Genomic DNA, 13796 nt, shown 5'->3' with positions numbered 1-13796 from the left:
AAAATAAAACTTTCGTGAAATATGCTGCTGCTGCTGCTGTTGTTTTCTAATGCCAGGGATTTTACAATAAAGTCATTTGACCTCTTGCACTCCAATATTTTTCAAAGATATTGTCATGGTCAGCCACTGAAGCACAGATTTTGATTTGTTCCGAATCCATTTCTTGATTTGAATTTCTCAATGGGCAGTTAGGGGACTGATATATTCCAATTCTATGCAGATGCTTGGCCAAACAGTCATGGCCTGTTGCCAATCTAATTGCAGCTACAGACGATTTGCGTGGTAAATCGGGGATTAACTGTGGATTGTGATGCAGAGAGTTCCATTTTTTTCCTTGAGATTGTGTTATCAAATTTTGTTTGTTGAAGTCTAAGTATGTAGATTTAATAAATCTTTTCACAGAGTAATACGTAGATTTAGTAACAGGTCTGTAAGTAGTTCGTGCTTTCATATTGGAGTGGTTAAATGGCAAGTTGTAGCCGATTTAAGTGAACACCATATTTTAACGTTTTGGTGGCTACTTCATTCACACACAACCCCCAGAATGTGTAGAGGACCACACCTGCTGTTGGTCGACAGGTCTACTAGACCTAGTTGGGAGATCTTGTTGATCACCAGCTTTCTCTCCTTAAACCACTAGAGGACGATTTTAGTGCCATAGCAGGTCAGCACTAGGAACAGGAAAAGTAGAAAGGATAGGAAGGAAAGTGAAATGAACCCCTAGGCCTCGAATGCTCTAATACCAGCGGGGTCGAAGAAAGTAAGAGTTCAGTCAGAGGACTGGATAGGAAAGGATAAAGAGGTAATTAGGTATTGAATAGAGGAAAATTATACCAAATTCGGTCATTAACTCATCAAGCTGACTAATGCTAATTGATGAGTAGCCTCTCCCTTTAGTTCAGTTTTTCGTGAAATATTTTTTTTTTTATCCAATGCCACCAGGTTGACTTTCGACATTTCTGGTCTTCTCTCCTGGCTGTGGCTTAATTGTAACCCATTGAAATATATGCTTGTTTTAAATTTTACGTACTCCCTAAGAATTCTTCACGTATCTCCAGTTGATCTAGTAGTCCTACCAATAGACAACTCAGTAAAGGTCTCATTTGTCTTCATTGTGAAATTTGTTTAGTACTTTGAACTCTCATTTTAAGTAGGCCTTTAGCCAGTTGAGTAATGAGTTGGTTAAATGTGTTAATTGTACAAAACTCAGATAATGTAATGTTGTGTGACATTGCTATTGCAGGAACGTTACAGCAGTCGAGGTCTGGCGTCTCAATCACGTGCCCAGCAGACAGTGGCCACATACTTCCGCTACTCACTGATGGACCTGCTCCAGAAGATGGTCAGTGGCTCCCCCCAGTTTGTGCGCTGCATCAAGCCCAACGATTCCAGAGTTCCTAAGCTCTTCGATTCCAGTAAAGTAGTGAAACAGCTGCGGTATACGGGTGTCATGGAGACGATACGAATACGACAAAATGGCTTCTCTCATAGAATTCCTTTCGGAGAATTTTTGAAGCGGTAAGTATTGCCTTGTGGAAGATTAAGCTCCCTGGATAGTAACCCTTGTGAATGTACATGGACAATGAAAAGGTGTATTGCCGCGAAACCTTTTTTTTTGCAACATCACAGTAGTTCCTCTCTCTATATTTTCTACAATGAGTAAGTAAAAGAGGCATAAGGACTTATGAAATTGTAGCTGGGTCTGCAGAATGGAGAATCATGAGGCTGTAGGTAACTCTGCAGGATAACAATTTATCTTCTTCTTCTATCCCATTATGCCATTAGGAGTTGGGTTTACCTCAGTCCACCCAGACTCTCCAACGACTTCTATCTCTACACATTCTCTTCAATTCAATCATTGTTTTTCCTCTCTTATTTCAGTTCTTTCTATTGCACTTAATCCTAGATCTTCCTGTTCTTATTGTATTGTATTGTATTGTATTGTATTTATTAACATTCCATGGTATTCGTACATTGCTTCACAGCTAGAATATGTAACAAGTCAAAAAACGTAATACTATTATGAAGTCTTAATTTATAATCACAGTCTAGTTGAAATATATACAGACGAGGTTTACAATATAGTCTACTAGTACAACACAAAGTTTTAGTATCAATTTCATGAAGCATTGTTGTATGTCATGAATTCACCTACAGAATAGAAGGCGTGAGAAATTAGGTACTTGTTTAAATTGGCCCTAAATAATCTTATGTTCTGAGTTTCATTTTTTATATCGATAGGGAGGCTATTAAAAATTTTTACTGCCATATAACGCACTCTTTTTTGATAGCACGATAGACTTGCCGATGGAGTATGAAAGTCTTTTTTGACGCGTATTTATGCTATGAACTGTTGAATTAGTTACAAAGTTTTCACGATTACATACGAGGAAGATTATTAATGAAAAAATATACTGACAAGCCATGGGCATTATTTGTAGTTTTTTTTAAATAGTCCTATACGATTACCTGGATTTGGCACCTACTATTATTCTAATTACTCTTTTTTGTAGCAGGAATGTACTGTTACTATCTGTGGAATTTCCCCAGAATGTTATTCCAAAACTCATTACCAGGTGGAAGTATGCAAAGTATATTGTTTTTAAGGTATTGATATTTACTATCTTTTGCATAGATCTAATAGCAGAACAAGCTGAATTTAGTTTGGGGGTAATTTCTTTAATATGATTTTTCCAATTTAACACATTATCGATTTTTAAGCCAAGAAATTTGGTTGTTGTTGTTGTTTCTAATAGGGATCTATTATTAATTATTGCGCTCTATTACTCTCCCTCAGTTCGCATTTCCATTATCTGCTTAGGTTTCCTATCTTCTGACATATAGTAAGTATGCCCAAACCACTTCAGTTGTCGTTCCTCAGTATCTTCAATTAATTACTTCTTTTGATTTACCTCCTCTCTTCTACTCTCATTTCTAATTCGATCTCGTCTGGTCTTCCCAGTAATTCTTCTTAGGTATTTCATTTCTGCTGCTATCAATTTAACTTCGATATTTGTCATGCAATGGCAGTTTTCAGTTTCATATTGAGCTATAGGTAAGATACCGGTAACGATTTTATGAAATTACAAAAACATCTGACGTCAAAGTAGATAATATAAGAGCGAACACAATGAACCAATAGGATGAAGTGTCACCAGAACAGACGCTCATAAAGATAAATATAGAATAATAGTGAGAGATTTCCAACAGTTTCTGGAGATCTAACACCTTTCTTCTTCATATTGCTGTCAGAGTCTTGGGTTGCTTATGCAGTATAGAACACACTAGTCGTTCTGATTATGTCTGGTGATTACCATGTATATCTTTGAACTCAAATATTGCAGGTTCACACTTACTGTAAACAATGACAATGTATTTTAGGAAAAAAGATCCTAAATGCGGCTTCTATTGGATGAGGATATATTTCTGCAAAGATTTCACTGGCCTATCTCCTTGTCTGTGTAATAATGTCCGCCAACACACTTGCTTGAGGGAAAAATTGAAATTAGATAATATAATTTAGGCCAAAACCAATGAGCTACGGACTGGAAGGTCCGGGGTTCGATCCCAGGTGGTGACAGGATTTTTTCTCGTTGCCAAACTTTCAGAACGGCCCCGAGGTTCACTCAGCCTCCTATAAAATTGAGTACCGGGTCTTTCCCGGGGGTAAAAGGCGGTCAGAGCGTGGTGCCGACCACACCACCTCATTCTAGTGCCGAGGTCATGGAAAGCATGGGGCTCTACCTCCATGCCCCCCAAGTGCCTCCATGGCATGTTACGGGGATACCTTTACCTTACCTTTTTTACCAATGAAAATTAGCCAGTCAGTGGTTTACTTGTCAATCCTTAGCAGCCCTGTTGTATCAGAGTTTAGCACATCCATAACCCAAATTGTACATTTGCTGTACAGGTATTGTTTCTTGGCGTTTGGGTGGGATGAACGTGTTGTTGCATCACGGGACAACTGCCGTTTACTTCTAGTAAGACTGAAGATGGATGGATGGGCCCTTGGCAAGACCAAAGTGTTCCTCAAGTACTATCACGTTGAATACCTCTCAAAAATGTATGAAGAACAGGTGAGTCATATTATTGTTATCATCATGATCATGATCATTATTATTATTATTATTATTACTGTATTATTATTATCATTATTATTATTATTATTATTATTATTATTATTATTATTATTATTATTAAAGACGTGTATCTTATCGCAAGCCACCATAATTATTTCTTTTTTTTTCACATTTCTTCTTCTTTTATATTTCTAAATACCGGTAACATTAGCTCCCGACCAAAAAAAAAAAAAAAAATTGACTTGACTTGACTTCGACAATATTGGCTTGGGTAATGGAGGGTCATTCTAGTACCTATTTTTCGGCAATCAAACATGACATTTCAATAAACGAATAAGTTTTGATTTTTATAGATAGATAGATATTTATTAGCCTTAGGAAATACAATGATTTCATGGCATCGTCGGAGTGAATACATAATAAATATAGCTAATTTACTCACTTTTTCCAGTCAAGGAATTCCATAAAGTAAATATTTAGATTGAATTTTAATATTATTGATAATTTAATTTAGTCTTGAATAAAACGCAGTTAATATCAATAATATAACTTATATATAATAACTTTAAAAATCACATAAAAGAGAAACAAAAGACGAATTTATTAATTAAATTCGAGTCTAGTATAACATTGCATGAACTGTTTTCAAGCACGGTATTTTGTGGCTGTTTTCTGTTTTTGATATGGTGTCTTTCCTTCCATTTATTCCATTCAAATCATATTTTTCTTCCTAGGGGCAGGTCTTTCAGTGCAAACTCAGCATTCTCCAATCTTTCCTATTTTCTGCCTTCCTCTTAGTCTCCGCATTTGATCAGTATATCTTAATGTCGTCAATCATCCGATTTCTTCTTCTACCCCGAACTCTTCTCACATTCACCATTCCTTCTAGTGCATTCTTCAGTAGGCAGTTTCTTCTCAGCCAATGACCCAACAAATTCCTGTTTTCCTTTCTGTCATTTTCACCATCATTCTTTCTTCGCTTACTCTTTCTAGCACAGCTTCATTTCTTATTCTGTCTGTCCATTACACACGTTCCATTCTTATCCATATCTACATTTTAAATGCTTCTGGTCATTTCTCTTCACTTCGTCGTAATGTCCATGTTTCTGTACCATACAATTCCACTCTCCACACAAAACACTTCAATAGTCTCTTCTTTAGTTCCTTTTTCCAAAGGATCGGCCTCGATAGTGTAGTCAGTATAACGTTGGCCTTCTATGCTCGAGGTTGCGGGTTCGATCCCGGCCGAGGTCGATGGCATTTAAGTGTGTTTAAATGCGACAGGCTCATGTCAATAGATTTACTGGAATTTAAAAGAATTCCTGCGGGACAAAATTCTGGCACACCAGCGATACTGATATAACCTCTGCAGTTGGGAGCATCATTAAATAAACCATAATTTAAAAAAAGAAAATTCCAAAGATCCGCAGAAGATGCTCCTTTTTCTATTAAAAGCTTCCTTTGCCATTGCTATCTTCATTTTAACTTTCTAGTAGCAGTTTTTCTTCCATAAATAATGGAAATTTTAATGCTTTAATTTTTAACAAATTTTCTTATATTTATATGTAGAAACAGATATTTTCTTACATTGGTCATTATTTTTATTTGTCACTAGCCGTACCCGTGCGCTCCGTTGCACCCATTAGAAATAAATATAAAGTAATTACATAATTAAAATAGGACATTTGATCCAGGGAACATTTGTGTTTGATATAAGGATAAATCGTTTATTATGTTACTTAATTTAAGTTGTATTTGCATAATTAAAATGCGATCATTTTGATCCAGAGACCACTCATTTGGTCATAAAAATTGTTTTAGGAAATACAGGAAACGAATGTACAGAATAGCCTATCAAGTTTTCTGTGCATAAGAAGCTATTTTAATCTTACCTGTCCTCGATTCACTCAGAAGTTACTGTAATAACATTATAGCATTATGTCCATCTAGAGAAACTACACTTTCCAATGGTGAATTAATAATTAATTATACAAATCGGTTAATTTAGCTTAAGATATTACTTCATACAAACACAGAAACATTATCTGTAGGCTATCTTTCATAGCTTTCGATTGTTGCTGTCCAAGGCCCCTTATAGACGAAGTCATTTGTTTTTTAATTCATTACACAGCCTTAGATGGCAGTTATTTTAATTTTAAAACTCATTTATCTCATTAAATATCAGTCCTATCAAAATTTTTCAAGGAATAAAACTTATCGGAAATTATTTTTAAAGAAACTTTTGTTATGTAACATTTTTCACAAAAATCAATAATAAGCGAGATATTTCGATTTATTTAATTCAGGCCCCCTTATAACCCCCCTTTTAAATAATGTATTTTGAATGCCATATAGCCTAAAATCTAAGTTACAACGAACTTAATTTATATTCCAATTTTCATCGAAATCCGTTCAGCCATTATCGCGTGAAAAGGTAACAAACATACAGGCAGACAGACAGATAGACATACAAACAAAAATTTCAAAAAAGCGATTTTCGGTTTCAGGGAGATTAATTATATATGTAAGGACCAATTATTTTTGTCAAATCGAAAATTACCAGAAAAATTTCGGCTACAGATTTATTATTAGTATAGATAATTTGATTTAATTCTAGTGGAATACGTATATTGATTTAATATGGATGTTTAGGTTCGCAAGATCATATTGGTGCAGGCTTGTGTTCGTCGATGGTTGGCACGTGTTAAGTACCAGAGGGCCAAATGGCAAATGGCAAACAGTGCAGTGACTCTCCAACGATTTGTTAGAGGCTGGCTCACTCGAAAGCACTATCAGGAGCAGCGAAGACTGGCAGAACTGAAACGTCAGGAAGAAGAAGCCAAAGCGAAGAAAGGTGTGTATTAGAAACTGAACACTGAAACACATTTCTTAAGTTCATACTACCAAACACAAATACAGTTCAGTTAATAATAAAAAAAATACATTTTATCCTGGAACAGGACGCATTTCAAACCCAAATAAATGAAACTTTGTAATAAATCTCTGACAAATTACATTAGTAAACAAAGAATGTTGCAGACATATTTTTAAGAGATGGAATAGAAGTGTTCTTAAAATTCACGAACTGGAACGCTATTCTGCAGTCCATTTCAAGCCCTGATTCTTCTTCCTTAGATCCTATTATAAACTTATCTAACACTTGAGGTGTTGTTGTAGACAGATAGTTAAAGAACTTGGTAAACAATTTGTTATTGATTAACTTTTCAACTTTTCAAAGCCTAGGTTTTGGACAATGAAGAACATCACTTCGAAATTTGTCAGTCAGGTAGTTTCCTAAAAATTAAGACAGTAAAGAAATAATTGATTAAATGGCGATCTTACTCTCGTTAATTGTGTAAGAATGTGCGGCTTACAGCTGTTTCGGTGCTTCACACCATCCTCAGAGCCTACTAGATCTTGGTGTCATCTCGAACTTCCCTGCCTGTTGTGTGGGTGTGTTCGATTGTTGAAAATTGTTGAAGTGTGGTGTCAAATAGTGTGTGTGTTCTGAAATTGGTCTGTGTGTTGAGAATTTGATCAGGGTTTTTTTTAGTGTGTCTGTATACTTCATATTGTTCTAGTGTGTTGAGTTTTTGGTTTTTGGGTTGTATGTGTAGGATTTCCATGTCTGTATCTAGAACAATATGAAATATGCAGACACACTAAAACACACCCTGATCAAATTCTCAACACACAGATCAATTTCAGAACACACACACTATTTGACATCACACTTCAACACTTTTCAACAATCAAACGCAGCCACACAACAGGCAGTGAAGTTCGAGATGACGCTGAGATCCAGTAGGCTCTGAGGATGGTATGAAGCACCGAAACAGCTGTAAGCCGCACATGCTTACACAATTAACACGAATAAGATCGCCATTTAATCAATTATTTATATTCAAGTGTTAAAAGTAGTGTACGAAAGGTTCAACATGGAAAAGTAAAGAAATTGAAAAGTTAATCAGTGATATATAAGCGTTAAAAGTGTAGGTATATAAAACAATGAAACGATTTGTGTTAAGTAAGGGTCGATGTTATCCAGGCTAAAGGGCCATGGTCTGTTGGAGCTGTTGCTAACCATACATTTCGTCTGCTACTTCAGCAGACATCATCAGTGGTGTGGCACATGGGAGCGCAAAGATCTCCAACTGATGATGTCTGTTGGAGTAGCAGACGAAACGTATGATTAGCAACAGCTCCAACAGACCACGGCCCTTTAGCTCAGATAACATCGATCTCTATGACGCCGGTCATGAAAGCCTACATTCTAAAATTTGTGTTAACTTTAATGTGGTGATATTTCATATTAAAAGTTCACTCTTACCTTCTGGTAACATACCGTTATGAATTGAATTACACTTTTTATTTTTCTTAGCAGCTGCTGCTGCAGCAAACAAGGCAGGGGCAGGAGCGTGGCTGAAGGCTAAATTCCTGCGCCGAATGTCTTCGCAAGATATGGGAGAAGGAAAGGAGAACAACGCTCCCAAGAAGGACCTGGATGAAGAATCAGCTGCTGTCGTTATACAAAGTCGTAAGTTACCATATTGGCTTTGTAAATTGAAGTACAGTCAAACACAGGCCACAAGAATACCTCTTGATTGTGCCATTGTCATTACTTAGCTTTGTTTACCATTCTCGTGGCAATAGTTTATATAAGCTCTGTATGATAAAATAAAGGAAAGTCCAGGATAACAGAGAGGGTTTGGAATTGAACCGGTTACACCAGCTGCTTGTCTGTGTGGATGACGTGAATGTGTTAGGAGAAAATCCACAAACCATTAGGGTACATACAGGAATTTTACTTGAAGCAAGTAAAGAGATAGGTTTGGAAGTAAATCCCGAAAAGACAAAGTATATGATTATGTCTCGTGACGAGAATATTGTACGAAATGGAAATATAAAAATTTGAAATTTATCCTTTGAAGAGGTGGAAAAATTCAAATACCTGGGAGCAACAGTAACAAATATAAATGATACTCAGGAGGAAATTAAACACAGAATAAATATGGGAAATGCCTGTTATTATTCGGTTGAGAAACTTTTATTATCCAGTCTGCTGTCAAAACATCTGAAAGTTAGAATTTATAAAACAGTTGTATTATTATCTGTTGTTCTTTATGGTTGTGAAACTTGGACTCTCACTTTGAGAGAGGAACAGAGGTTAAGGGTGTTTGAGAAAAAGGTGCTTAGGAAAATATTTGGGTCTAAGAGGAATGACGTTGCAGGAGAATGGAGAAAGTTACACAACACAGAACTGCACGCATTGTATTTTTCACCTGACATAATTAGGAACATTAAATCTAGACGTTTGAGATGGGCAGGGCATGTAGCATGTATGGGCGAATCCAGAAATGTATATAGAGTGTTAGTTGGGAGACCGGATGGAAAAGGACCTTTGGGGAGGCCGAGACGTAGATGGGAAGGTAATATTAAAATGAATTTTAGGGAGGTGGGATATGATGATAGAGACTGGATTAATCTTGCTCAGGATAGGGACCGATGGCGGGCTTATGTGAGGGCGGCAATGAACCTCCGGGTTCCTTAAAAGCCAGTAAGTAAGTAAGTATGATAAAATAAAGACTGAAGCACAACATTGGGATTTGTTTCTTCAATTACTGGTATGTAGAAAGAAGCAAGAAGATTCTTTGAAACAAATGTCTGTCTTTACACAAAGGAAAGATGATGTCATTCTGAAAATAAAACTGTTCTTGGCAATAGTTTTTCACGTGTGCGTGGTAGGCAAACTACTCTATATTTGCAGAATAAATTTGTATGTAGAGAATTGGATATGCAACCATCTTTATATTATTGCATGTAAATAACAATGATCAATGTCATCTACTTGATGGGGGATATGGAGTGTCGTCCTTTCTCTGAAAAATAGTAGGCCTGTAGGATAGGCCTACTTTTTGAAAGAAGTTACCATTTAAATAAGTAGATACCGGTACTAAGATAAATGCATGTTCTCAGAATACTTGATTTTAAGTCTACAATTTCATTGTTTTTACTGGACATTTTGATTTTTTTATAAAAGAGGTCTCTCGTGACTTAAATCATGAACAATTACTGACAGTGATGCAATCTAAAATATTTATCCAGTTTTATATACGCTAACCAGAGAATCCCGAAACGTTAATATATCTGAAGAAAGCTTGATATACCCTACTTCTATATATGAATGTGTATATCTGAAATTTTATTTCACAGATTAATGCAATTTTCATTGTTTCCGAAAAAATTATATTATATCAGAACTCCGTTTATCTGAAATAGAGACGGAGCACTTTCACATAACTTGATTTTTTCGTATAATCGATGAGAAATATTTTTGGTAAAAGTGGGAAGGAACAGAGATCGTTAAGCATGTAAATTATAAACAAAAATTCAATGAATTTAATATTGCCACATCTATTTTACATCCAATAATCAATTATCATCTTCTGTCACTTTTTCTCGCATATTTTGCGAACTCCAATATTACGCTACGGCTTGATGGGTAAAATCTCTGCAGGTGTCGCTTCACTGCTCCCTTCAACATATCGCAAGGCCACCTGGAAGAACATAGAAACACAGCCTCGTTTTATTTTTTCGAATTGAGCTTCTTTCATTGTTTTCGAATTCGGTATTTTGCAGGAATGTTGCAAAAGTTTGGATTTACATTTAACCCAATCAGAGACGGCTGATACTCCTATTCCATAATGGGAAGCAACATTTCGCAAGATTGAGCCACTTTCCACACGTCTCACAGCTTCTAACTTATCCTTTCTGGATAGAACAACACGTTTTCTTTTACTCGACATCGCACTCGCATAACTAAAAAATAAGATTGTACCGGTACCAATAACGTAATAACTGCGACACAACTAAAATTAATGAGAAATTGGAAACTTACCTCGAATGCATACACCATAATCGGGTAGGTGGGAGGAGAATAGAATAGAATGTTTTATTTTCGCTGGCAGAGTTAAGGCCATAAGGCCTTCTCTTCCACTCAACCAGCCTTAGTCAATACAATAGTTACATACATATTTAAATTATGAATATTTACAATATACTTAAAAGATTCTCCAGCAATATTCTTCATTTTAAGTTTTAACGACTAGTACATGTTTATTTAAATTGAGATAAAGCCTATAAGAAAAAGTAATAACTTAATTTTTGAGCTAATGTAATTCAATTCAGTCTATATGCAATATGTAAAGAATTGTAATTAAGTTGAGATAACTAGTTGGTTAAAATTATGAGAATTAATTTACTAGAACTATGTTATAGGGAGCAAAATATAAATATAAAATATATTGATGTTGTGAGAATATTAATGTAATGAGATTTTGCCATTAGAGGTTTTGTATTCTATTTAGAGAAATTAATGGTAATAATAAGAATGGACAGATGTTAGTTTCATTATAAGTAACAAATATTAATCAGTAATTAATCTGTTATGCAAGAATTTATATAATTTTGACCTAAATGAAGTTAATGGGAATGGCCACGCTCGGTTACTATACAAAACAAGTAACGTACTGTATTTGAGAGATGGAGGTGGAAAACAGATGTAGCATTGCTGAGAGGACATTGACACTTAAATTTGTAGGTATGCTGTACGGGATGAACAAAATATTGCAGGGATAAACAAAACATTGGCTGTTATTTATTTTTTTTGCGACGTTTCGAATAAGCTGGATTTCGGTTAACCAAAGTTTGGTTAAGAGAGTTTTACTGTATTATCAAAAAAATATTTGGTATCATTTTTCCTCTATATCACTTGGAACCTACAAAGCAGAGTAGAATGGAAAAATTTACTGTTGGAGGCAGAAGTTGTTGCAAGTTGTAGCGTGAGGCAGTTGTGAAAGGAGTATAATTTATCAATAATCATGACATCATCAACCAGTAGTCTTTGTTAGCTTGCTATTACTCACTTCTCAGTGAAGAAGTGCGTTCTTTATAGTCATGATCAGTATTCAAATGTGCTTCGTGGCATAAATATTTGTGGTAAATATATTTTATTTATTATTTTCATGTATATTGTGTACTGTACTGAATAAGAAATCTCGTCTAACCACTGCAGTATAACATTAAAGATAGATGCATTTTGCAATGAGTATTTTCTGAACACATGCTTAAACCATTCAATGAATGATTGAGGTTAAAGGGACGGAAAGTAACCTAAAATGTACACGAGTGCACGTCCTTGTAAGGTTCTTGGGACTCATTTTAACTTTTATGTGAGCTTCTAGGCTAAAGATCATCTGTCTCACTTTGTTCACTCCATACCACGTAAGGGACTTCAGAAAATTTTTCGGGGAAAAAGTTGAAAAGTGGGTGTAACAATGAAGAATGTTAAAGTGTGGGAGAATGGCAGTCAAGCACAATCATCAGCAATGAACACACGACTACTAACGCAATTGCCAACTGAGGGAAGAAGTATAGCTGAAGCCAAGTTTCCATTGCCAGTCACAGGTAAATGAACCCCAGATTATGGAAGTCCGAAACATATAACTTAAATGGAGGGTAAATTAGGTCCGTAGCACATTTTTCTTTTAGAGCCCATCCTGACATTTGTTGTAATGTCTCAGGTAAATCACGCGAAAACCACAAGCAGGATGAGTGATCTCGATTTAGGAGACAGAGACATTTGGCTCATTTATATTAACACTAGTGTTATTGTAAGGGATAAATCAGATATTGTTTATAATCAGACTTAGGAAAGGTATGTGCATTATGGTTGTGAGAGAGATTGAAAGTTATCGTGATTGCTATCCAACAACTGACATCATCATTAGTTTCGAAGTCTACCTACACTCTTCTAAACTATTTACTCGTATTTTGGGTAGTAAATTTATATAACTTGAACATTATATTGTAGATTCTAGCATAAAAACTATTCTGTATCTTGGATATGAATGAGTAAACAAATATTTTATTTGTAAAAATAAGTTTATGTTTTTAACAAAGTGTTAACGTGAACTTTAATCAATGAAGTTTATGTTCATAAAAAATCATGTGTTCCAGATTTCCGAGGTTACACTGTTAGACGGAGATGGGGCCCTGAACTGGAAGCTCGCGTTAGAAGGGTACTACAAACGCATCACAATCCTGATACAGCAAAGAGAGCTCTGGAGGTACCCATTTACTTTTATTGTTAAAATATTACTACCAGTACTTTGGATATCCATATTTCTACAGAAAAGAAAAATAATTTGATACTACTACTGCTACTGCTACTGCTACTGCTGCTGCTGCTGCTGTTACTACTACTACTACTACTACTACTACTACTACTATTACTACCACTACTACTGCTACTACTACTACTACTACTACTACTGCTGCTGCTGCTGTTACTACTACTACTATTACTACCACTACTACTGCTACTACTACTACTACTACTACTACTACTACTACTACTACTGCTGCTGCTGTTACTACTACTACCACCACCACCACTACTACTACTACTACTACTACTGCTGTTACTACTACTACTGCTGCTGCTGTTACTACTACTACTACTGCTGCTGCTGTTACTACTACTACTACTACCACCACTACTACTACTACTGCTACTACTACTACTGCTGTTGCTGCTACTACTACTACTACCACTACTACTGCTGTTGTTACTACTACTACCACCACCACTACTACTGCTACTACTACTGCTGTTGCTACTACTACCACCACCACTACTACTGCTGTTGCTACTAC

General features: G+C 35.8%; 1 protein-coding gene across 7 annotated transcripts in view; it reads left to right on the top strand.

Moving 5' to 3' along the window:
- Positions 1-13796, top strand: part of LOC138692931 (myosin-IIIb-like) — a 519118-nt gene that overhangs the window by 483458 nt on the left and 21864 nt on the right. For 5 of the 7 annotated variants that reach the window (XM_069816353.1, XM_069816367.1, XM_069816343.1 and 2 more), the window contains 5 exons: positions 1244-1518; positions 3911-4076; positions 6732-6933; positions 8461-8616; positions 13098-13207. In XM_069816353.1, coding sequence (XP_069672454.1) covers positions 1244-1518; positions 3911-4076; positions 6732-6933; positions 8461-8616; positions 13098-13207 — 909 coding nt within the window. The remainder of the gene's footprint in view (positions 1-1243; positions 1519-3910; positions 4077-6731; positions 6934-8460; positions 8617-13097; positions 13208-13796) is intronic. The other 2 variants (XM_069816334.1, XM_069816360.1) reach the window with 1 other exon arrangement.

This window comes from Periplaneta americana, chromosome 2, assembly GCF_040183065.1.
Source record: "Periplaneta americana isolate PAMFEO1 chromosome 2, P.americana_PAMFEO1_priV1, whole genome shotgun sequence".
NCBI lineage: Eukaryota > Metazoa > Arthropoda > Insecta > Blattodea > Blattidae > Periplaneta > Periplaneta americana.
This window is presented reverse-complemented; position numbering and strand designations above follow the sequence as displayed.